At 40.3% G+C, this 27,663-nt stretch overlaps 1 protein-coding gene across 4 annotated transcripts in view; it reads right to left on the bottom strand.

Annotated features, from left to right (window-relative positions):
* The window catches only part of LOC122802629, a 1,172,105-nt gene that overhangs the window by 433,845 nt on the left and 710,597 nt on the right, over positions 1 to 27,663 (bottom strand). For all 4 annotated transcript variants that reach the window (XM_044072319.1, XM_044072318.1, XM_044072317.1 and 1 more), the window contains one exon: positions 13,429 to 13,626. In XM_044072319.1, the coding sequence (XP_043928254.1) occupies positions 13,429 to 13,626 (198 nt within the window). The remainder of the gene's footprint in view (positions 1 to 13,428; positions 13,627 to 27,663) is intronic.

A 27,663-nucleotide genomic window follows, 5' to 3' on the forward strand; every position in this document is an offset into this window, starting at 1 on the left:
TCTTTGAAAGCATTTCTAAATAAGAGCTGAACAAAGTTAATTTTGCCACACATTCTTTTGCAACTAAACATAGGGGTACTGATACAATCTCTATTTTGTCCCATATTTGTAGTTGTGTTACTTTTGGATAACTGAAAAGTGGATGCCCACATCACTTTTACAAGCAAATTCTCTGGCAGTTTGGTTTCTTCTGTTCTGCATTGATGCAAGAGTGTATGGGCTTTTCTTTTTGATCCATGGTTGAATGGGGATGCACAAGCCAGTGCATTTCTTTGTGCCGGTCCCAAGCCCAGATAAATGGGGAGGGTTGCATCAGGAAGGGCATCCGGTGTAAAACTTCACCAAATAATTCATGCGGACACTAGTAAATATTTCCATACCGGATCGGTTGAGGCCCGTGTTAACAACGACAGCCACCAGTACTGTTAGCCAACAGGGTGCTGGCGGAAATTGGGCTACTGTTGGCTGAAGGAGGAGAAGAGGTGGAAGGCATGGCTGAAGGCAGGAAGAGAGGAGAAAGGCTAGGACTGTGGTAGTGAGGGTTGGGACTTTGAATGTTGGCAGTATGACTGGTATAGGGAGAGAGCTAGCTGATATGATGAACAGAAGGAAGGTTGGTATATTGTGTGTGCAAGAGACGAGATGGAAGGGGAATAAGGCTAGGTGGATCGGAGGTGGGTTCAAATTGTTTTATCATGGTGTGGATGGGAGGAGAAATGGCGTAGGAGTTATCTTGAAGGAACAGTATGCTAAGAGTGTTTTGGAGGTGAAAAGAGTGTCGGATAGAGTGATGTTTATGAAGCTGGAAATTGAAGGTGTAATGATGAATGTTGTTAGTGCATATGCTCCACAAGTTGGGTGTGTGATGGATGAGAAAGAAAAATTTTGGAGTGAGTTGGATGAAGTGGTGATGACTGCACCCAAGGGTGAGAGAGTGGTGATTGGAGCAGATTTCAATGGGCATGTTGGTGAAGGGAACAGAGGGGATGAGGAAGTGATGGGTAGGTATGGTGTTAAACAAAGGAATGCAGAAGGTCAGATGGTAGTGGATTTTGCGAAAAGGATGGACATGGCTGTGGTGAATACATATTTTAACAAGAGGGAGGAGCATAGGGTGACATACAAAAGTGGAGGAAGACGCACACATGTAGATTATATCTTATGTAGGAGGGCCAGTTTGAAGGAGATTGGAGACTGTAACGTGGTGACCGGGGAAAGTGTAGTTAGGCAGCATAGGATGGTGGTTTGTAGGATGACGTTGGTAATCAAGAAGAGGAGGAGGAGTGTGAGGGCAGCACCAAGGAACAAATGGTGGAAATTGAAAAAGGGCAATTGTGAGGTGGAGTTCAGAGATGAGTTAAGACAGGCACTGAGTGGCAGTGAAGAATTACCAAATAGCTGGGTAACTACAGCAGAGCTAGTAAGGGAGATGGCTAGAAAGGTGCTTGGTATGATATCTGGACAGAGGAAGGACAACAAGGAGACATGGTGGTGGAATGAGGAAGTACAGGAGAGTATACAGAGAAAGAGGTTGGCAAAGAAGAAGTGGGATTGTCAGAGAGATGAAGAAAGTAGACAGGAGTATAAGGAGATGAGGTGCATGGCAAAGAGAGAGGTGGCGAAGGCTAAGGATAAGGCATATGAAGAGTTGTATGAAAGGTTGGACACTAAGGAGGGAGAAAAAGACCTGTGCCGATTGGCTAGACAGAGGGACCAAGCTAGGAAAGATGTGCAGCAGGTAAAGGTGATAAAGGATAATGAAGGAAACATACTCACAAGCTAGGAGAGTGTGTTGAGGAGATGTAAAGAGTACTTTGAGGGATTGTTGAATGAAGAGAATGAGAGGGAGAGAATGTTGGATGATGTGGGGATATTGAATCATTAAGTACAATGGATTAGCAAGGATGAATTAAGGATAGCTATGAAGAGGATAAAGAATGGAAAGGCTGTTGGTCCAGATGACATACCTGTGGAAGCATGGAGGTGTTTAGGTGAAATGGTAGTGGAGTTTTTAACCAGATTGTTTAATGAAATCTTGGAAAGTGAGAGGATGCCTGAGGAATGGAGAAAAAGTGTTTTGGTACCAATTTTTAAGAATAAGGGTGATGTGCAGAGCTGTAGTAACTACAGAGGGATTAAATTGATCAGTCACAGCATGAAATTATGGGAAAGAGTAGTGGAAGCTAGATTAAGAAGGGACGTGATGATTAGTGATCAGCAGTATGGTTTCATGCCGGGAAAGAGCACTACAGATCAAGGGAGCCCACAGGATTTTTTGCAGGGGGTGCAAACCCGGAGCACCGCCCCAACCCCGCCCCTTTCAAAGCACCACCCCCAACCCCACCCCCTTCAACCCCCCCCCCCCCAACACACAAAGCCATTCCAGTATCTCATTACTTGGCTATTTCTCCCCAGTTGCCATAAATACTGTTCAAAACTCTCGGTGTGCATACTGTTTTATACTTTACTTCTACAATGATTACAGATATTTGGTTTTAATTTACAACTTTTATTTCAAATTTTAGGGCCTTAGGGCCAATAGCCTAGTAACCTCCTATTTTATAACACAAACACTGATAGACATTTGCTAAACTTAAACAAAGCAATAGTCTTACAATGAAAACAGACTTAGCATTAAAACGTCTCTACATTTGAAACCCACATTCAAAGAAAATGCATCTGGCCAGTGGCAGGTTAAGTTTACCTTTGGACAGTTTTCAAATCATAGGCCCCTTGCACACATTTCAGAACCATGCATAACTGCTTTTTTGATTCACCTTCCTGATTCTATTAATTATAATATATAATAAATTGAATTATATCCCTTGTTAATACAACACCACTTAGAGTGCGTTTTATAGTTTTGAACTTTTTTTCCAGTAAGCAATGAAATAAAACATATGAACCAAAAATGACAAATTGCGCACTTCAGAACATTTCAACCATAAAAGGCCACTTAAATCTCTATCATTACAATCCACCAATATCAGTCAATATGCACAATCTCTGCAGAAGTAAAAGTCATCAGAATAATTTCACATTAAAGAGATCTGAAACTAATGGAGAGGTTGTTGCTAGAAAACAGCTTTATATTTCAGTGTTTCATCTACAAATTCAGTGCCTGCTGGCTGGCCTTAAACAATAAATTGCCTATGTTACATTTAAAAAATGCTAAGCTTGTATATTGCAATAGGAATAAGTGGCAAGTGGAAACACAGGTTCATAGTTACTAGACATCTCATCCAAAGAAGGACATGCTCAGGACTGCAACACTCCACCCCCTACACAAATCTACATGCGGTGGGAGTAGAACCTACAGCCCTCTACATCAAGATGCAAGTATGCTACCTGCTGCACTACTAAGACTGCTTTGAAATTCTACACCACAATAGTGATGTAATTTGCTAAACGAAACAGTTGCACATTTTAAGCAGACTTAGCATGAGCAGTAGTAAACTTCTCTTCCCTTGAAGCTCACAATTCCTTGAAAATAAATTCCACCTGCTAACTCTAAATAGGGCATTTCACTCACTCTCAAACACACATACCTCAGCCTCTGTGAAAATCTGTACAGTTGAGAGGTATGACACACACATACATCCCCCAACCTCCTTAGAAAGTGAACAGAACAAAATTGTTTGCATTAGTATGCATTTTCTGAGGATATGAAGTCTAAAACTCAACTTCAGTCTTCAATGATTTGCCAGAAAAAAACACAATTTTATGAGAAACAATCTGAAAATATGAGGCAAAAATCTGGATAATTGTGAGGTATCAGACTTCATATACTTCAGAATCAGAAAATGCATGCAAACACAAATCCTGATATTCTAGCAACTTTCTAAGTTTATAAGATAAACATTTAATATATGGCCCTATTTTGGGGCTTTTATCCACACATTATTGCTGGCTTTGTCCAAATTCATTGTGCTAAGATTGAGAGTTATGCTAAGAGTGCTTAAGAATGCATTAGCTACTTATTAAGTGGAACAACACCTTGGTTTAAATTTCCCGGTCTCCACCAACAAGTTCCAACTGGCACAGCCAGGCAAACAAAAACGAATGGCAAATCAGCAACATGGGAAAAGGCAAGGAAGCAACTGCGCAGCTGCAAACACGGAAATGCTCAGCCGCAAATGGGAAGTCTCATTCTGTACTTTTCAAATAGAGAATAAGCTGCTTAACAACAGAAAATTAATTTATTCTTTCTCTACAACACAGCAGGAGGCAGACAGTCATCATGATGCAAAATGGGGGGGGGGGGGCATTCACCCTACAGTTCCGGCCGCCCAGTTGCTAACCCACCAATCACTCTGCAGAAGGTTGATTGCTGGCGCACAGCACATTCACACGTGGTAGCTGGTGATGGCTCAAGCAGTGGTAATTAAATTAGCCAAAAAAAAAAAAAACAAAGAACCTTCTACAGGAACGGCAATCTACATATAACCACAAAACCAGCCACTGTGAAAAGAACCCCAAAAATATAGAAAGCGCTTCATTCTTTAATAAAGAACTTCATCAATCAGAGACTAACTCATGCACACAGTCGCCAAACATTTAAAAGCTATTGCCATAGTTTTTGTGTTCTTTTCATCAGTGGTGGCTGGTTTTGCGCTTAAACACATAATGCCGTACTACTGATTTTTTCTGTGTGTCTTATGTGTGTTTCGTTGGTGCATTTGAGTAAAACTAATAATTATCAATTTTTAAACATGCCATTGCCCCTTCCAGTTTTGTGGAAAGCTGTTTCATTTGTTAAAGTCTTTATCGGATAGGATTCAATATATTACTGGGCAGGTGAGATGTGTGTGATTGACTAAACCCATGCTTGTTGCAACTTGCATGTTAAACGCAGCCCTGGAAGTTCCTTCCTTCCTAGAAAGACAAGCTGTCCTTTAGGATTGTCAGGTAGAATGCTAACATTCAAAAGTGACACTTGGGATGATGGTGGCGAATGAAACCAAAATGTTGGTAGAAAGCTAAGCACTTGGCGATGTAAACACTGAGAGAGTCTGAGCCGATGTTTCAGAGAGGTTTTCATGGCGAAGTAAACCTGTTTTTCTAAGAAAGTTTTGCTTTAATAAAGAAACTGTGAGTAGATTTGCAGCAAACATGCCTGTTTAATTTGTTTGCAAATGCCCTTGTTTTAACAGGACTTACTGCTCTAGGAATTAAAACCTGTTTTCCGATTGTTATGCTTTAAGGGGCTGTATTCACACAAATAAGAGACTTAAAGCCGGTAGTATTTAGAAAATTAAATATAGTGTAGTCACTAACCTGATGGGTATTGCTGTTTCTTCACAGTCCACACTCTCGGTCTCACTCTGTCTCCCTCACAACTAAAGTGCGGGAAGAGAATGCGAGAGTCACAGTCCTGAGGGGTCCTAGTGCCTGCCAGATTCTACCCCCAACTCCAGATAAACTGTACTGAAATGCGTACAGTATGCCTCCTGACATCCCTGCTTCCTGTGGGTGAATCTGGCAGCAATGATATGACTGGGATTCTGAGACCTGCGCACTTTTGTGTTTAAAACCATGCAATGGATGTACGCATGATGAGTCCTCCGTTGGGTCCTAAAACAGGTTTCTTGCAGCTGTAAAGGGCATTCCCTTCTGCTTGCTCTATTGTTTCCTATGTTCTTAAAGAAGAATGTCCTTAAAAAAAAAAAAAAAAACTTTTTTTTTAATTTAAAAGAAAATGAATCTTTTGATCAGCCTGTTCCAGGGGGGTGTAAGTGCACCCCCTTGCTACAGATGCGATGTTTGCTCTAAGAGTGTTGATGGAGAAGTACAGAGAAGGTCAGAAGGAGTTGCATTGTGTTTTTGTAGACTTAGAGAAAGCATATGACAGGGTGCCTAGAGAGGAGATGTGGTATTGTATGAGGAAGTCGGGAGTGTCAGAGAAGTATGTAAGAGAGGTACAGGATATGTACGAGGGTAGTGTGACAGCAGTGAGGTCGGGTGGGAGTGACAGATGCGTTTAAGGTGGAGGTGGGGTTACATCAAGGATCAGCTCTCAGCCCTTTCTTATTTGCAATGGTGATGGACAGGTTGACAGATGAGATCAGACAGGAGTCCCTGTGGACTATGATGTTTGCAGATGACATTGTGATCTGTAGTGAGAGTAGGGAAAAGGTGGAGGAGACCCTGGAGAGGTGGAGATATGCTCTAGAGAGAAGAGGAATGAAGGTCAGCAGGACTAAGACAGAATATATGTGTGTGAATAAGAGGGAGGATAGAGGAATGGTGAGGATGCAAGGAGTAGAGGTGGCGAAGGTGGATGAGTTTAAATACTTGGGATCAATAGTTCAGAGTAATGGTGAGTGTGGAAGAGAGTGCAGACAGGATGGCGTAGGTGGAGAAGAGTGTCAGGAGTGATTTGTGACAGACGAGTACCAGTAAGAGTGAAAGGGAAGGTCTACAAGAGGGCAGTGAGACCAGCTATGTTATATGGGTTGGAAACAGTGGCATTGACAAAAAGGCAGGAGTTTGAGCTGGATGTGACAGAGTTAAAGATGTTAATATTTGCACTGGGTGTGACGAGGGTGGACAGGATTAGGAATAAGTATATTAGAGGGTCAGCCTAGGTTGGAATGTTTGGAGACAAAGCCAGAGAGGCAAGATTATGTTGGTTTGGACATGTGCTGAGGAGGGATGCTGAGTATAATGGGAAAAAGATACCAAGGATGAAGCTGCCTGGTAACAGGAAAAGAGGAAGGCCTAAGATAAGGTTTATGGATGTGATGAGACATGCAGGTGGCTGGTGTGACAGAGCAAGATGCAGAGGACAGGAAGAAATGGAAACAGATGATCCGCTGTGGTGACCCCTAATGGGAACACCCGAAAGAAGACGATGATGATGATGATGATATATATATATATATATATATATATATATATATATATATATATATACATACACATATATGTGTGTGTGTGTGTGAGAGGGGTGAGTTTGCAAAGCACTTGCCAGCTACAAAAAATACTTTTTATTGTTCATTTCACCTAGCTGAAGCTTCAATAAATATTCTCCTGACAAAATGTAGGTGAAGCTCCTGAAACACTTTTTCAAACCTTAAATCTGTGAAAATACTTTTTCAGTTTTTATGAACTTTGAGGGTTTCCCTAAAATACCTACATTAATACTCAAGAAATAATCCCTTAGTTTATTTTTATAACCCTCCAATATTCTTTCTTATGCACATTACATAGGTTCATAGGTAAGTATTAGGGTAGCTGCCGTTCAGACCATTTTAAGCCTAGCCAATTTCTCTTTTGAGTTTGATATGACCTATCCCATTTGGTTATACACTAACCTTACCTATCCATGGTCAGTAAATCTATATTACCTCTAATAAGTATAACTGGGATCATACCATAGATAATTTGAGGGAACCCATTCATAGGATAAAGCATTTAGAAGCTGCCTCTGTCCATTAGTAGTGCATGGGGCAGTCCAGGGGTATATTTTCTTTCACATACATAGATCAAATTTGCACTTGAAAATAGACAGGGATGAACTTTGTTTTATGTGGATGGGGAGTCTGTCCCTCAGCAGCATTATCCTCTGCAAAATATACCTGTCCCTCCAAACCATTTTTGGATACTGCAGAATAGGTTTACATCCCTGGGCCAAGTACTTCTGAGGCCATTTGACTTGATGATGTGCAGTAAATCCATCGGTAATTGATCAGAAGATGTGTTATATGCTAGACACAGGTCACCTCTTAGTAGTCTGTAGAATATCAATTATAGTGAATATATATACTAATAATATTATATTATATAATATATGTAATATACACTTATGTGTTACATGGTTAGTGGTTCCAGCTAAGTGGGACATTTTTAGAAAATGCCCTCTCTCTTATTGCTAAGCCCAAATAGAGTCTATTCAGTAAGTAGTAACATTTGTGTTACTTCTGAACGGATAAGTGGGATCTCTAACCGAAAAAAAAACTTTCATAAAGGGTGGGCGATGCTGAATTTCAGGATCCACCAGTTATTAAGAAGCCAGTGTAAATGTTTTAATGATCATAATGACAGGTATTTGAATCTGCCAAAAGGGCAAGGTGGTAAATTTTGTTGACTGTGGTTTATACATGGTGGGAGTTCCTATTGGAGAGTGCAGCCACAATAGCAACCCCATATTTCAACTTAGGAAGCAATACATTTTCAGCCAGAGCCATGTATGCAGTTGGGGAGAGTAAGTGTGACACTCTTTATGGAACAGTTAAGGGCAATCCAAGACATCACTTCTCTGAAATTCATATCACTCTAGAAGGCAAAGCTGGCTTTAACTCACAAAAGAAATTAAGGCAACAATGAGGCTAACTTGAAAAAAAAAAATTTACATCAAGCATTCTTAACTTAACTGAAAGCCCTGTTGATAAGGCAACATGAAATAAAGCTGTACAGGAGCACAGACATTCACAATGCGTACGCATGCGTACACACACACACACACACACACACACACACACACACACACACACACACACACACACTCCCAATACTGCCCAATTTTAAATAAATAAAGAGAAAGAAACATACAAGCGCACAAAGTCACAACATTAATAATATCCCCCTAAGTTCAAACCCAGTGGTGACAGATTTAGGAATGTGAGTTGATAGCAGCCTTAATTTTACTCATCAGGTGTCCACAGTAGTAAGGAAGGCCTTCCACATTGCACACCTAATAAAGCAAGGGTATAGCATCCAAGTTAAAAAGGTTATTATTCCCCTGTACTCGTCTCTCATCACACCAATAATAGAGTACAATGTTCCCTTCTGTATGTATCTCACTAGACTTCTGCAGCAGCTGGACAGGCCTCAGAGGTTTCTCATCAAGAAAATTCAGGCATGTACCTCACTAGACATCTGCAACAACTGGAGAGGCTGCAAAAGTACCTTACAAAGAGGATCCTAGACCATAAACGCTTGTCCTATATGGACAGACTCAAAAAAATTCCAACTATTCTGTCTCATATCGCCTACTTAGAGGCGATCTCTGCTTGACTTATAAAGCCACGTCTGACCCAGCTCTGTTAGAAATGCTACATCTAAAGAAATCCCAATCCCTCCACACCACACGCTCCAGAGACCTCAACCTCATTACCACAATCAACAGAATGTGCTGGAGGGACAGGTTCATAACCCAGAGACTGCCCATGCTATGGAATAGACTTCCCATACATGTCAAACAGAGCACCTCACTGGCCATCTTGAAGAGAAATCTTGATGAGTGGATGGGAAATAGAAAATACACCCCAGGGATCACTCCAGTGGTTCTACTCGACATGCAACAACATAACTAAGAAAATGTGTTTAGGCAGAAGTAAGCGATGCACAAGATGTGATGAAGTAAACAATCACTTATCTGTAGACGGGCAGCAGATGTCACTATGAACCTTAAGTGCATGCAATTTAGACTGGTAAAATTATTTTGTGGGGTTTGAAGAACTACTGGTTAAATTCCATAATTATTAAAATATAGCAAGATAACACAATGTCAGTTAAACTAAGAACAAGTTTTAATGGTTACATGGCAAGATTTAAGCCAGGATAATCATCACTTTGTAGCAGTAGCACCTCAAGTGCTAGAATTATATGTAGCATTTATTTTATGGAAACTAAGTGGTAACATCCAAAACTTTCCATAGTGATGTGTCTTCTTTACTTCTGTGAAAACTGAAAGAATGACCCAGCAAAGTTAGAGTCTTCACTGTGTAATATTAAGAAGTGTTGCCCTAAACAGCCCCATATTAAATGGGTATTTTTATATTATTGTATAAAGAAGAAAGACTTCTGCATCTCTTAAACCTTTAATATATTAATAATTCATTGGTCTTCACAGTGTTTCTCAAGAGTACAAAGGATTCAAGAAATCAATGGGCTTATAAACATTAGGCTAGCCATCAGTGCAAGCAGATTTTGTGTAACAGCCTTCTGCCATTCCACTTGGTCAAGATTCTAGTTATTCATTCTTCCAGTTATATCAATTCAACTGAGGGATGCAGGGGAGCCAGAGTTTAAGGCAGAGAAACTAGCCTCAGCTGAGCTGACAGTCTATTGCAGGACACACACACAGACACACACACACACACACACACACACACACACACACACACACACACACACACACACACACACACACACACACACACACACACACACACACACACACACACACAGATTACATTTTCTCACTGTATGCTCCTACCTCCAGCACTGGTGTGTCTGTGTCTAACCTTGACTGGTGTTACTCCTTTACTATTTTCTTGATTAAATTCTCGCATGGACTGTTCATCTGGTACACAACTGGCCACATCTGATGTTTCTTGGGAAGCAGATAAAACATCTAATTCTTCAAATTTTTGTTTGCTGTCATCTTGTAGTTCATTTACTATACTGGAGACTTAGAAGCAAAAAATAAATAAATAAACTAACTCATGATCTCTTACTTTCATGGTAAGTTATTGTAACTTATCTTGTCAAAACACAACTCAGTAAGATTTAGCTCCTGCAAACTCATCAAAATAAAGTGTTCTTTATTTTATTTATCATTTGTTGACTGGGTTAGTCTCACTAGGTTAGTGGCCTCTTTTTACGGGAGATTCACGTAGTATTTTTCTACTGGGGTGGAGGATTTGGACAGGAGATTGGAGACTTTCTCCTACTCTTTTTCATAGGTGTCATGCAATCTTTTACAACATGAGCTACTGCCAGCTCAAGCAGATGGGACCCTGGTTTAATATCTTATCCAAAGGATGACACACTCAGGAGTGCAGCGTATCTCTAATGCTGCAGTACAATGTCAGCAATCGAATTACCTGGAGTAGAAGGCTGCACACTGTAATCCCAAAATTTGAGAGGCTTTGCCCCTTACACCCACTTAACTACCCATGACAGCACAGCAATGTTAGAGAAATGGGCTGAATCTCATTTAGCTGAATCTTGACAAGTTCAGTATATGAAGACATGAAGGGTGGGAGGGTGTCCTAGTGGTTAAGGTGTTTGCCTTACAAACACAAGGTGCAGGGTTTGAGTCTCACAAGGGAGAATTGGCTAGGCTTAAAATGGCTTGCAAGGGCAGTTAGCTTAGTACTAATCTATGAACCTATGAACAGTTCCTGACCAAAAAAAAACACCAAATTAAAGAACTGAAACACAAAAATCTGCTCAACAAAACTCCAGTGGCCAAAGTAAAAGCACTAAATCAAGCATGTTCTATGGTTTCATTATTTTACATCCACCTGTATACAGTATGCTGATGATTCTACTCTCATCTGCTCTGCTTCATCCCCAGTAGAACTTCACTCCTCTACTCAATTGGTTTTCACAGCAGCAGAAAAATGGTTTCAACATATCTGTCTCCTCCTAAATCCCAAAAAAACCAAACTTCTACTCTTCACCCCAACCCTTAAATCCACTCCAATCACTTTTTCCATCATGTCCTGCAATGGCACTATCATCAAGCCTGACCATTCTACAAAACTGCTAGGTGTCACCATAGACAATCAGCTAAACTTTGACTTACACGTTGATTTAACTATCAAGACAGTAAATAAAAAGATAGGAGCCCTTTACAGACTTAAGCCCTTTCTGACTCCAACATCCCGAGTATCTCTTGCCCAAACTCACCTCATCTCCACACTTCTGTATGCCTCTCCTCCTTTATCAACCTTTCTAAAGCTAACCTTCAGAAACTTAACTTAGCCTACCACAGCATTGCCAGATTTGCAACTGGCTCTCCTTTCCGTACTCATCACTGTCTTAACTTAAAGAAACTCAACTGGCTTGAACTTCCAAACCTAATACTCCTGCAGCAATTTATCATCACTTTTAAAATTCTAAATTACCCTTCCAACACACCCATACTGAAAAACCTTATAACACCTTATAAAAATCTTACTTCACTTGATCAGCCAACAAGCTCCTAGTAACTACTATCAAATCTCATAATAAAGCAGGTGACTCCTTATTTGCAAACGCTATCGGATCATATTGGAATAAACTTCCCACTGAACTTACCTCCCTAGCCTCATGTCACCTTTTCAAAAAACAGATTAGAATTCATTTGCAAAATCACTGGCTATGCCCATGCTTGAATCCTGACTGATAACCGTTACACTACCTGCTCTCATACCCAACTCTGGATTTTAAATTGTATCTTGCTTTTTGTAATGTTTGTATCTTTTCTGCTCTAGTGATTTTTTGAAAAATATAAAGTTTCTAGTATAATACAGGAGCTTTCCTCCAAGCCCTCTGCAAAAAATATACATGTATTGAGCCACTCAAGCCTAGTAATACTGTATAATCGATTTTACTTTGTTTTTCTTATGTCATCTTTGATTGATTATTGTTTTATTTATATCTTATTAGTAGTATCTTTTTAATGTGTAAAGTTATAGCATGATAGTGGAGCTTTTCTCCTCGGGCCTCTGCTGAAAATGGACATGTATCCAGCCAGACTAGCCCGGTTAACAAATGTAAAATAAATAAAAAATAAATAAAAATTACCTGTTTATGTAATAGTCTCCTTAAACCTGTCCAGATCCAATGCAGAGAACAGTTATACTTAGCATAATCTAAAGTAAAAGCAAAAAAGACTAGAGAGGAGAATAAGAGCAATGAACAAAGTTTTTAATTCTAATTCCCTACCATTCAAGTGTCTGTCCTAACCTGTTACTTTTGTTTGGTTCACACATGCAGCTAAGGTACACAAAGCAGTAAGCTGCTTCTGTTGTCATTAATCAGTTATCCAGAGCTAAGGCAAATAGCTACTCACACAGTATTATTATAATACCTGAGATGTAGAAACGTATAAGAACAGTAACACTGTTTAATAAAATTTAGATTTTCAAAGCTACAAAGCTGTTTTGGTCAAACATAAACACCTTGTTTATTTGCATTTTACCTCATATTTTAACACATTTCCATGATCTTAACTCATGAACAAATATAGTGAAACAGATCAAGCCTTCCTCAGCTAACTACCAATGATAACTGGAAATTCGTATTTCAAGACAGAAAAAAATGTGTAACTAGATCTGATAAGTCACAAGTTTTTATAATTCTTCATTAAACACGATAAAACATGTCACATTCATCTCTAGTGATTAACTTGGCTTATTCATTGTTCCCAGTTTATACAGTACTGAAAAAAACTGATGTGCATTTAACATCAGCATTACTGGATTGCTGCTTTAAGAACCTCATTAGTATGATATGACTCGTATGCCATATTGAAACGATTTTGCTATGTGCAGTTATACTGCTGCAGAATATTTATTTGCTTTAGTGTTGCATTTTGCTAGTTACCACACTTCGATGCATTAGGTTCTAAATGACAAAGTGGCCAAAAATAGATTTAAAAAAATCACCATATGTTTTTGATGCTGTTCATGACTTGCTACATACTCATACCTGTGACACATGATTCATGTTTTTCAGCTTGGATAGCTGCAGGTCCTCCAGAGCTCTCTTCATTAGCTGATCCTTTAGAATGTTCATCTAGCGGTTGGCTGGCCACATTCGCTGTTTTCAGGGGAGCAGCAGGTGAAATAGCTGACTGTTCACAATTTCTTTTGATGTCACTGTCATGTTCGTTTACTGCACTGGAGACTGTAAATCAAGGAATACTACCTTAGTGTGTTTGGGAGTATATTAATCAATGGATGAAAAAAACTATATGCTAGATTAAAAGAACTGAGACATAGAAATCATGATCCACAAAACACAGTATGTTACATTCTAGCTGGGTCACTTATGCTGACTTATTAGATAAATATGAACATTAATGAAATAAAGTTGAGGTGTTTACTGACCAAGTGAACATGCTTTAAGTCACATAATTCTATTAGCAATATGGAAATGCAACACTGAAACAAAAAGTAACTTTTTATTAAAATGCAATTAACTGACAAGTCATATGGCTGTTTCTGCCTAGCAGACCGACCCTGTACTTTTTTTTTTCATATGCACATGCACCCTTTTTTATACAGTTTTTATGACCCTACAACATGAGCAGAAGTGGTCAAATCACTCAAGGCTTGCCCAAAAGATCAGGGCCATGATAAATTTAGTTCTTTTACAATGCAAGAAAACTGCTTGGCTTGTTTCAAACAATTAACAACTGTTACAATCAAAAGATACTCTGAAGAAGTGGCTAACGTAAAAGTTAGGGCAATATACTGCAAACCGCTTTGTTACGGGGCTATGCTTACTAAGCTATATAGAAATTCATATATATTATTGTTGGTACCCTGCTGCCTTCCATCCATCATCCCTCCTCGCAAACCACTGACCCATTCATTCATTACAGGGAGACAGCTGTACCTGGCCAATTGTTCCCAGTGAGACAAGAGCTAATGACATGGGCTGCAATACTGGCATCCATCAGGGCTTTTCAACTTTAAGTCCTTAACCTCTCCCCTGGTGGTCTACAGGTCACCCATGTCACAGCAAAGGCCACCTACATCTTCTGACAAGTGCATGCTCTCTCACACAGGACAATAAAGGTTATTTTCAGTAGCTTGGGACAGTCAAGCCAACATAGGTTTGTAGGTTCATACACGTGTATTAGGCTAATGACCACTGGGGCCTCTAAGTTTAGTTATGCATACCAAATCTCTGACAAGTTCTGGTACCCTTGGTAGTGTAAGCAGAAACTTGAGAGATGAAACATTTACAAGCAGGAGCTTGGAAGATGAAACATTTACAAGCAGGGGCCGGGGAGATGAGCCACTTAGAGGTCTTCTGTGTCCATTAGACACATAGGTGCCAAACCACGGGTACATTTCCGGTTTCCCATCCAGTTGTCCAATTTACACTTGAATTGGTTAGGGAGAAACTACTTCACATGGATGGGGAGCTTGTTCCAGAGAAGTGGTATTCTCTGAGATATATAGCTGTCTCTCTCCAGCAGGTCCTATTTATATCACAGGCAAAGTTTAATTATTTAGAATGGGTAATAATGGTGCTGCTTGTTTTGTGGATATGCCAGAGGTCCAACATAGTGGGATCCAATGATACCTTTTTATGCTAGGCATAGATCTCCTCTCAACACCCTGTAGGAGACTCCCCAGTTAATAGTATCTGTGGCCTGCAAGCCTCCCCATGCAAGGCAGCAAACTGGCTGGCACGGAAACTATCATTCTAAAACAACTGAGAAACTATTGGGAAAAAAAATGAACATAAGCAGTTCTAAAATGTTTTATCCCACACATGGGTCCCCTTAAATTATCTCTGATATGATTCCACTTATTCTCACTATGGGTAATATATAATTATCAACCATGGGATGGGTAAGGCCAATCTAACACCAAATAAGATTGGTTAATTCAAGCACCAAAAGGGAAACTGTAAAGGCTTAAAATAGCCCCCAAAGGCATCAAGCCTAGTACATACAAGAACCTATTCCTCCCCAGGATGGATGAGTAAATGTTAAGTGCTCATTCCCACCCTCCACCTTTCAGCTAGTCCAGTGTCTGAGCCACTGCTCAGATTTGGGTGATCATGGCAGTGGTCATGGCTTCATCACTTTGCCCCAAACAATCAGGTAAAAACAAAGTCATATCCTGTATAAAAACAAAAAAAAAACAGCTAGGGAGGAAAGGCCACTGTTAAACAAGGAAAGCAAAATAACTATGGCACCATTTAGTGGACTTTATTAAAAGGTTTAGTACTTCTCTCTCAAAAGTTATAAAAATTAGACTTCTTCAGAAAAAGATTTGTTTAAATTGATATCACTGACATTTCTGTGCTCCTATCCTCCTAAATTCAGACCTACTAACTTACCATGCTGCCTGTTCTTTTCCTCTAGTAGTGAAGGCTAGACTTTACAACTTACAGAAAGAGTAGACAAAAGAAGAGGGCAATAGATATTTTCACTGTAATTGGAAATTACATTGCTTCCTATATAGATATTATGCAATCATCTTCAGAAATACCTGGGAGGTAAATACGACAGCAAATTATGCAAGCGGTAATGCCTAACAAGGTGGATGTTACAGGGAAATAATAGACTTTCCAGGGTTGTTGTGAGGCACAATGCCACAGGCAAATGACCTCCTCACCCCTGGAAGGTCCATTATTTCCCTATAATGCCCTCCATGGAGGACATTATAGCACTTAGAAAATATTGTTTTTGTAGTTAAAAAACAGCTTTTAATGTGTTGGATTTTTTTTTAAATTTATAATTTAAGCTTTGAAGAAAAATGCAGTCCTAATAAAGAACTTGTTAATTGAGTTTCCTATATTTTTACATAAAAATATACACACACACATATACATACACACACACGCACACACGCACACACGCACACACGCACACACACACACACACACACACACACACACACACACACACACACACACACACACACACACACACACACACCAGTCTTGTTTACTAATCCTAATCTTCTTCTTCTTCCGGCTTTTCCCGGGTTAGGGGTCACCACAGAGGATCACCTGTCCGCTCATGAATGGCAGTAGAGTTTTATGGTGTCGAGTTGCCAGCCCGGCATCCAACCTTCCATGGAAGGTACACACACGCACACACTCGTGCCTAGGGCCAATTTAGAGTGTCCAATCCACCTACAGCATGTCTTTTGGATGTGGGAGGAAACCAGAGCACCCAGAGAAAACCCACGCGACCACAGGGAGGACATGCAAACTCCGCAAAGAAGGCACCCCAGCCTAGGATCGAACCAGAGAACCTCTTGCTGTAAGGCGACAACGCTAACTGCTGCACCACCGTGGCCGCCCCTTGTTTACTAATCCTAATAGTAAAGGAAACGTAAGATTAGCTAAAGGTTTCTTCTGACTGGGAAACATTAAAGGAATACGACAGAAAAAGAGATAGCTCAGGTACAACCATAATAAAAAAAACTGACTTATAAGTCAGTGAAAATAAAATGTCCCAGAAAGCAGATGCCCTTCAACTCTCACCAGTTACAAATGCACCATCCAACAAACTACAGGGTGCAAAAAAAAAAAAAAAACACAACTACTGTACATCTTAGCAATGGTGTTTTCATTTATAATCGCCAGGATGATGATGCTATTAACATAATAGTTAACTGCAACCCCAGGTTGCACAAAAAATAAATATAAGTGAACAATTAAGCCTATATGGTGCATCAAACTAAAAAAATACTCAAGCCTCATAATGGTATTTTCTAACCTACATTTGCATAAAAAGTGAATATGATTGAGCTGACAAACTTAACTGGCATATCAAACTAAAATAATACTCGAGCTTTGCACTGGAATACTCACAGAAAACTTGGGCCAAAGCTTCTTCAGTAATTACATATAGGTTAAAGTGTCTCTTCCCCTAATTTCAGTAATATAAGGAAGTCCAAGCTTCTTATATTTTTGTGCTGTCTCACTGCATTCCTTACGTACCACCCATCTTAGCAGCCTTCAGTGGCCAGCAGAGGCTGGGGTTTGGCATAATGGTTAAGGTATTTACCTCAAAAAAGATGAGTTTGATTCTCACCCAGGAAAATCAGCTAGGCTTAACATGATCCACAAGGAGAGCTAGCTTGTGCAATACCTATCCCCATCTAAAACATGTAGCAGTAATTCAAACACTTTAATGGGTGCATAGTAATAGTCAAATAGAATTTATTCTAACTACATATTTTGATAATCCAGTAAAACAGTACTCATACTCTCTCAAAGTGCAATGCATAGAGGTTATCACAACTCATTAATGTAAAACCTAGGAGTGTCAAAAATAAAATCTTTACTAGACACATTCTCCATTTAATGGCTGCTAACACCAGTGATTTTTAGGTCACCTTTGTAGAGGGAGCAAATTTGAACCTAAACTCAAAATCCTGATTATTAGATTTCTTTATTTGTTCGAGCTCTAAGTCATCTCCCCAAATGAAATGGGTAATGAGTTATCACTCACTGCTGAAATGGTTATTCCTCAATATATCACTTACATTAAACAATGCAGTTTATTTCTTTAATTCCATATCACTCAAGCTATGGGACAAATAAGAACCTCATAAATACACAACAAATTTTCAGAGCATGATCAATGCCCACAGTAAGGCATGAAATGTTTCACTGGAAAACAAGATGGTGAACATACAAAAAAAAATCACACGCCCAACCAGGCCTAAATACCTACTTGAACTGCAGAAAAAAAACTATTATATTGGTATACATGAATCAGTAACACTCTGATGATCAAGAATTTAAAATATTATAAATAAATATTTGAAAAATAAACACAGGGTCCCATTTTTGCTAGACTACCTGGTCCCTCTAGTGCCTTACTGACACATTATTCCCTCCTGCACTACCTGGTGTAGTATTCTTTATCAGTTTGTGGGGGGGGGGGGGTTGCACCTTCTTTCCAGGCAGGACTAACTATTCAGTAACTGACTGCACTTCCTGCTGTAGTTGTGAGAGGTGAGAATCTAGCATCTCTTTTCAAATAATACAGCATTTAAATTGATTTATTTGTGTTGCATTGAATACTATCTAGCTGGAAGTTGTGGCTCTGTTTTTTCAGTTAATGCTTGTTAGAATTTAGTGCTAGTTAGAATTCCTGCATAGCCAGTGATAAGTGGGGGTAGTTTCACTTCATTGATAATCGTTTTTTGCCTTATATAAGTGGTACATTTTGGATTATTTTCTGCTTAAACTCTGAGCTTTGGCCGGCTAAGACCTACCTGCAATCAACTGGACAAATAAGTGAATTTAAGTAAATCTTTATCTGCACTTTTTTCAAATAATACAGTATTTAAATTTATTTATTTGTGTTGCAATGAATACTATCTGTTTGTTTTTCAGTTAGTTCCCCACCCACTCTCCCTGCTTTTGTTTTGGTGTTATTCTTGGTGGCTTTGAAACTGCCTGCCCCTCTTGTAAATTTGCATTTGGATACTCCTCCTGGGCCCATCTCATTTGCTCACTCAAAAAAAAAAATTGCACTTTATTCATCTGCTTTTACTGTATTTGTGTTTCTTCCAACTTTATTTTGCTTTTGCATCATCTTAAAAGTACTCAATTGTATTTACTACTGCTTGGTGTAACTATCATTCTAAGCCTTTTGGTTTAAGCACTTGGGCTTCAGACCAGTTATTTTTCATTAAGAAGGTTTGTGGTCTGCACTCTTGTGGGAGGAGAGGCTGGACTCTGCCCTTCTGAGCTGGGAATTTCTGGTTAAAGGCTTATAGTGCCTGTATATTTGAACTGTTTCTTTCTGAAATTGGTGCGCCTTGTTTGCTGTAGCATAGACTAGATCCAGGCCTGCTGAATCTAGCTTTGTTTGTATAACTGGAGCACTAATCCAGGCCTTCTTTTTTGGAGAACTTTCCCCTGCACCCCAGTGGCAGGAGTGTGCAGTTAGAACTTGTCTGATTGAAGAGTACAGGAACTGGGCTCAGTTTTGAGATTTTTTTACTGGTTAATTGGGCAATTTGTTTAAAAGCCTTTTCTGATTGCTTGTAGTCATCTAAAGCTGTTTTAAGTGTATTTTTTACTGTTTGTAGTCGTTTAAAGCTGTTTTAAGTGTATTTTTTTTACTGTTTTTGCCTTATCTTTTCAAAAATATGTATCTTGTTTCCCACCTTTCTAAGCTAGTATAGTCCAGTTTTCAGGCTTGTGCTGAATTCAGGGCTGTGTTACAAGTTTCTGAGTTGCCCACACCTTACTTGGATAGAAGGAGGTTTCTCTGTTCACCTGTGAGAGAGGGAGCTTTGAGCAGCCATCTGTCCCTGGAGGAGTGGTTCCAGCCCAGAAGTTAGTAGTTTATAGGCCATTTTGGGCTAATTTCTATCTCTTTCATTTCCCTGCTGTAAAAACCACGTTCGCATAGTTCTGCACGTCCGCGCAGCGCCGGTTAGGTAGGGCTAAATTATTCCCGGCTCCACCAAGTCTCCTCTTCAGTTTTTCCCTTGAAAGTAGTCTAACTCTCAACCTAAGCACTTAAAAAGCATCCTACAGTCCAGCACTTGCTCAGACCTAATAGCAAGCACTAATATACCCCAACACTTGATTGCCCAGCAGAGCAAGGCTCATTATTCACCCCTCACCAATCAAGCGACTAAGCAGCTCACCCTACTATTCAGGCATGACCACCTCCTACTACCACAAAACATTAACATATGCGAGAGATGCAATTATATAGCTAAACTGGAGGCTAAGCTCTCTCCACCCAAGACTGGAACAGGCAGTCATAAGGAGAAGGTTAACACTTGCACCACACCTCCAGCCTCACATGGACATACTAAACCAGCACTGGCAAAAATACACATAAATACACAAAATCATACTCGGAGGCTCTAAATAAAAACCTGCAAAAGCATCAGAGACCTCCAAAGCAGACGCCCCAAACACCTGCACCTCCCGTCACAAACCAGACAACACATAAAACACAAAATCAGTGTGCCGCACAATAACAGCCCTTAAGGCGAAATAACATACCTTACACATTAGTAATAGGCGACTCTATAGTCAGGCACACTGATGTCCCACTCACTAGGCTGGACAAGGAGAAGGTTACTGTTAGCTGCTTGTCGGGAGCCAGAATCTGCCACATAACACAAGCACTCAGGTCACTCCAGAACAAGTACAAATATGACTCTGTCATTGTTCATGTTGGTGTGAATGACCTGAGACATACCTCTGTGGACTACATGAAAAGAGACATGGAAAAGCTCTCTGATCATGTAGCCCAGGCGGGTATGACCCTGGCCCTGAGTAGCATCCTGCCCTCACCAAGAATGATACCACAGTATAAAGAAAAAATGATCAATTTCAACAATTGGCTAGGCTTCTGGTGTCATTCAAAGGGGATCCAGTGTCTGTCAGCCTGGGACAACATGCTTGACAAGCCTCGTTGCTTCACAAGAGATGGCTTGCACCTGTCACCCCTTAGTTTTCGAATATTGGCCAAGGCTCTTGCTGCCCCCATAGCGCCTTTTTTAGGCAAGGCTCAAAAGTCAAACCTACCTCCGTAACAGCACAAATAAAAAATGAGGGTTATGCTACTCAATGCCAGGAGTTTAAATCTCAAAATGCATGCACTCAAAACACTCCTCAGTATGGAGAACGTCGACATCTGTGCAGTAACTGAAACCTGGTTCAAGGCTCCACAGAGCACCCCAGCACTACCGGGCTACAACTCATATCACACATTTCGGCCACAGAAAATGGACCGAAACACAAAAGTAGGGGGTGTATCCATATTCATCAAGGATACCTACACCTCCAGGTTAGAGGCGCAGCATGATACCTCTGAGATCATCTATTTGCAACTAACATCGGGCAAATCTGCAATGCAAATTGTGGCCTGCTATCGATCACCCTCCATGACCCAGGACCACCATTCCGCCTTTCTGGAGACACTGGAAAACATGAAGGTCCTACTGAACACCCTGATATTGGGCAATTTCAATTACCCTACTGTTAACTGGGAAAACTACTCAAGTACAAACTCCCAGGTCCAGCGCTTCCTGGAATTTATCAGCTCAAATGCCCTGGATCAGCTGGTAAACTCCCCTACCAGATGTGAAAACATATTGGACCTGGTCATCACCAACATGGGCGACAGGTGTTCACCACCGGAGGTCAACCAGTCACTGGTTAGATCAGACCATAAACTAATCACTCTGGATGTCCACACCACACCACCAAGCAAGGAAACCACAGTGAAAAACTTTTCTATAGCAAACTTCACCTTACTTAAGACAGAGGTAGTAAGTTTCACAGCCTCCACGCTAAAGGATAACAGTGTCCAAGATGCAGGAACCTTTACAAATGCACGCTATGAGCACCTACAAGGATGCATGGATCGTGCCATCCCTAGCAAAACCAAGACTCACTCCCCTAAAAGAAGGAAACCAGTCTGGTGGACCCCTGCCATAAACAGGCTATACAATAGAAGGAGGAAACTAGTTCAGAAAAAAAGCAAATCCCAAGAAGGAAAGACATCCCTGATCAGTATCAGTAAGAAACTAAGGTCCCTCATAAAATCATCCAAGGCTAACTTCAAAAGAAAAATAGCCAAGGATTCGAAAGATAACCACAAAGCCTTCTTTAGCTATGTCAAGAATTTAAGTGGCAACTCGCAGATATGCTCTGAGCTAGTGCAAAATAGCACAAAATATACTGAACCTACTGATATCTTCAACATCCTGGAAGATAGATTCAGTGCAAACTTCACCCCCCTCTCACCCCCAAAAGGGCCCACAACAATACTGGAAAAGTGTAGTGTCCCGGAAATCACAGATGCACAGGTGAAAACAGCCCTTTCAAAAGCCAAAAGCACAGCATCAATGGGGCCAGATGGTGTCCCAGGCTGCGTCTTGCACGAACTACAGAATGAACTAACCCCCCACCTAAACACACTGTTCAACCTCAGCCTCTCCACAGGCTACGTGCCCATAGAATGGCGCACAGCAATGGTTATTCCGTTCCACAAAGGAGGGGCCACAACTGACCCTGGTAACTATTGCCCCATAAGCCTGACTAGCCTGGTCTGCAAGGCTATGGAGCGCATCATCATGGACCTCATTAACAAAGACAATGGGAACCTCCAAACCCTTGACCCAACCCAGTTCGGCTTTGTTAAGGGCAGATCATGCCTACTAAACCTGGTTGACTTCACCAAGGCCACAGATGAGGGGAAGGTGATTCACACAGCCTACCTTAACCTCGCCAAGGCTTTTGACACCACTCCCCACTCTGGAATTATAGAAAAACTCACCAGCCTGAACATAAAGCCCTACATCACAAGATGGATTGCCAACTGGCTTACAGACAGAACTCACACGGTAAGAATAGTGGGCTCCAGGTCCAACTCTAAATCAGTCACAAGTGGTGTCCCACAAGGCTCGGTCCTGGGACCCCTACTGTTCGGCATATACTTCTCAGAAGTACAGGCAAACACAGGAGGACTATGGCTAACTAAGTTCGCCGATGACTGCAAACTGGGAGCCATAACTGACTCTTCGGCTGACACAGACATTCTCCAAAAGGGCCTTACTGAGACGGACACCTGATGTCAAAGTCATGGTCTCAAGCTAGATACCAAAAAATGCATAGTCATCCCGTTTGGAAAAAAAAAACACCCATGAATTACCACATAGGTGGCAACCCCCTTAATACAGAAGAGGTAATAACAGATGTGGGGATCCAGGTAGATAGTAATCTCTCCTTTGACAATCATATTGCCAAAGTAGTTAGGTAATCCTTCTATGTAGCCCATCTAATTACTAAAAGGTTCACATCTAAAAATAAAGAAGTTATAGTGCCCCTCTACTCGTCACTTATCAGACACATCATAGAGTACAATGCCCTATTTGGGATGTACCTCGCAAGACACTTCCAACAGCAGGAAAGACCACAAAAGTACCTCACCAAGAGGATTACTAGCCTCAAACATATGTCCTATGCAGCCCGACTGAAAAAACTCTGGCTGTACTCAGTGGCATATAACTTACTCAGAGGTGATCTCTGCCTGACTTACAAAGCCAGGTCCAATTCAGAATTGATGGACATGCTCCACCTAAAGAACTCCAAGTCACTGCGAGCCACTCGCTCTAGTGAGCTAAACCTCACCACAACAATAAATAGAACATGCTGTAGGGATAGATTCCTGTCACAGAGACTCCCCATGCCTTGGAACAAAATTCCTAACTACATTAGGCAGAGCCCCTCACTAACACTCTTCAAGAGAAACCTTTACGAGTGGATGGGTAACAGAAAATACACCCCTGGGATCACTTCATTGGCTCTTCTTGACAGAGGCTCAGTTAATTAATCAATGGGGCAGCGAAAGCTGACACACTCTGGCTAGGCTTATAAATGCCCTCGGGCAGATAGCCTAGTACCTACCTATGAACTTATGAACCTATAATCTAGTAGCCAACTTCTGTAGCTGGTGAGTTTTTGTCATTAACATTCTTATTCACTAGGCTGATTCTGCAAGTAAGATATGTAGTGCATGCAAATATAAACCTCACTGGTACCTCCATGCCCTCACTGTTTTCCTACAAAGTGTGGTCTTCATACAGGCTTGGTTATGCACTTAAAGTTAGCCTACTGGCCTCCAGCAGTGCAAACCCCTCCCCACCACGAAAGGAGAACTGGCCATCAGCCACTTCAGGACAGCTCTCAAGTGCTGGTCTACTACTCAAAATGGCTATCTATGCTGTTAATTAGTGCTACAACCTCTTTTGCACCTTATCTTTGACCACAACTCACACTTTAAAGTGTTGCTTAATCTGTGCACTTATTAAACACGAGACTGGACTAGTTACAAAATCCTTTTAGCTATGACCTAGATTCAAGGCAGTACAGTGGCCAGTTTGATATAGTTCACGTGGAAGAACATTTTGAGCATAAGATCAAAATTAAACAAGAAATTATTCCATGAAATATTAACTAGCAGGGTAAACACATTATCATACAAAGATTTGAGCAGGACTTGGATACGCTTAACTTACAAACAGTAATATAAAAATAGCTATTACTTAACTTGAGAGTGACGTAGTTGAATTAATAAATAATTTGACTGGCAAAAGACCTTATATGTAACTTAAGAATTAACACAAAGTCTGTAGTGCTCTGAAGATCAAATGCTGTGTTGTATCCTGTGGTACAGAATAGTAGCAAAAGTATGTTGTATGTACTGGTAGGACGGTTTGATAGCTGATAAAAGACTGTGAGCTTTTTCAAAGTTATGAAACACATTTTTTCAAGGCAAAGCGGAGTGGAGTAACAGTTTAGTGGTATTCCCTGTGAACATGGCTATTTACTGCTTACTGGAAAAAAGGAATAAAAGAAAGACAGACAGCGGTGCATAGTGATAAGCAATTGCACAAATGAAGGGGAGCTAGAATAATGTTATATTGGGACACAGTGGATGGAATGAGTAGAAAAACAGCAGCAATGTTAGAGATTTGGAAAAAATATAGGGAAGGTTTCACTAAGGTTATGAAAGGGTGAGCTGCATGTGGCACTTCTGTTGTATTGATCTCTACAGTACCATCAAACATTAAAGTGATAAGATAGCAAAGGTGAATAAATCTAACTACAGATGGGGTAGAAAGACAGTGAGAGAAATAAATAAGTACAGACTGAGAAATCAATAATGGCGTTTGTAATGGTACTCCTATTTGGCATGTAATACATTAAAATTTTGTTAGTTTGAGCAACAAAATTGTAGGGAACTTATAAATGTATCATGATCAGTTGTATTTCTTGGACCTAGAGAGCTGTTTGCAGATTGAAGAGGTACAATGTTAGGTTGATTCTTGTTCTAGTTAAAGCAACAGTATTTTATCTAGTTTTATTCTATGAATGAACTGAAAAATCTGAAAATTAGTATGCTTTTTAGCTGACTTGAGTTCAGACACAGCCCTGGGAGCTGGAAAAGCAAGAGTAATGAGGCATTGCATGCTTGCCTGTCCCAAAAAGGAGGCTGGAGGTGTGGTGCATCTCCTATTAATGACTCTCCAATGGAGACTACAGACCTAGCAGGATGCATCTTCTTGAAAAGGACAGGGTCTCCTTGAGGAATAATGACACTCATGGAAGCAACTGATGGCTGTTTGTATGATGGCCACACCACAATCTAATCTCTTTCTAAAGTTGATAAATGGGGATCAGATAGTGGTGACTGGCTAGATGGCTGGCAGGCACAAGGGAGCTAAACAGAACAGTTCCCAAAATAAGCAGCAGAGCAGATGGCTAGTATATAGTTCTATGTACAATCAACTGACACTGACCAGTGAAACACAATCATGCTGCTTGGAGTCAGCAAGAATTAGGAAACAGCCTAATAGCCTACAATATTTAATCAAGGTTTGCACTTGTTGTTAGGAATTTATTGATGAGCCTAAGATGAATATAGGTAAACAGTTCTCTACTTGAGGAATTGAATATTTTTGCACTGCAGTCAAGCTTTTGATGTTAGTAATTTGTGTGTTTTTACAGGAAGGTTTGTTTACTGATTGACTGACTGCAAATGTCTAGATGTCATGTGGTGCGTGAAGGACAAAGTGGGATCTGGTCAGATTCCCAGGTACTTACATAGTTATATAGTTGCTCTACTGTACAAAAGACAGAGTAGGATCTAGCCTCAGGTAGATAAACAGAGTGACTTGTACTAAATAAGTGCGTTTTATTTAATGATATTCAATTTATTTGTTTACTAACCAGGCAATCTGACTAGACTTCCAACTGCAACAACTAGAAAAAACTGTACCAAAAAAGAAATGACGAACCAGTGTTCCAAACGAATCTGGAACACTGGTTGGTCATTTCTTTTTTAATCTGACTAGACTTAACTGTCTCTTTTCAAGTGCAAACTGGTAGCATTGTCTGGGTAGGCAATTGCTCAGAGTCAGAAAGTAGGCAAATAGAAAGTTATGGAATCAACTAGAAAACAACTGGATGAAGCCAATTTGAAACTTCTAGTCATAATTGAATGGGCTAAACTGCCAAAAGCCAACAAAAGTATCTCTGATGCATTAATTCATAAAATGGTAAGCTCTTACAACATTTAGACATCCAACCTCACTTACTGCAAATTATGAGAAAAAAGGTTTCCTGCTTCTTTTCTTCCTTTATCCAGGTTTGATGAAGATGAGGCCTTATTACCTTATTCAGATAAGAATGGATCATCACCGGGGATAAAGATTCCTCTACCCCACATAGACAAGTTCTATAGTCGCACCTTAAACCTTAGGAAAGAAAATTCATTCTGATATCTTTAGCCTGTACTGCTTCCCTTCCTCAGCACAGGATGGAGGTAAGGATGGAATTATTCTCTCATATTTCTCAACAAAAACATCTGCCAGCTAGGACCTTCCTAAAAGCTCTGGAGTACATACCCCATTCATCCAAAGGGTATCCAGTGTCAGACTTCACATTAGAAAACTCCAGTGGTGTCTGCCTAGTCTTTGGAATCAGAATGATCAGTCCTTACAGTACATTTTTCCAATGATTCCAGCTCTTAAGAAGGCACTGCAGTGGTTGCATAATCAGCCTATTATCAGTTTGGAGGCACCTTATATACATCTTACATACCAAGTTCGACTTTGATGCTGTGGGTTTTGCTTGATGAGCTCATCTAATGGACCTAAAAATTCAGGGTCAATGGTTCCCATCTCAGATGAGTATCACATCAACTACAAAGGATAATTTCACCAAGCTCTGGTACCTTTTCAATCAGCTTACTAACCATCAACTTTACAGACTATAAAAGACAAATACAACACTAGTGCGGTACATTAACAAACAGGGAGCAACCTGCTCTTATCCTCTTTGCAGATTTGCTATGATTACTACAGAGCAAGCTATTCATATGAACCTTTCCTTGTTAGTGTTCCCTATTGCAAGCAAGAGAGTACAAGCATCACCATTGTGCAATAAAGTCAATTAAACAAAAGCACTTTCTTGAGATTGGCAATAATAGGAAGTAACTAAAAGATAAACGTATTCGCCTTTTATTGGAATAAGCAATTTCAACCACTCTTCTGAGGCCTTATTCAAGCATAAGCATCAGACCAAGGTTTCTTCTTTCAAATGAAGCCATGAAATAAATATGTTTTTCAGCCAACTCCTCTCATGCCAAAAATACTATTAAAAGTGAAAAAAGGAAGGCAAACTTGGCCGTCATCA

This window comes from Protopterus annectens, chromosome 5.part0, assembly GCF_019279795.1.
Source record: "Protopterus annectens isolate FY-2018-M chromosome 5.part0, PAN1.0, whole genome shotgun sequence".
Classification (NCBI taxonomy): Eukaryota; Metazoa; Chordata; order Ceratodontiformes; family Protopteridae; genus Protopterus; species Protopterus annectens.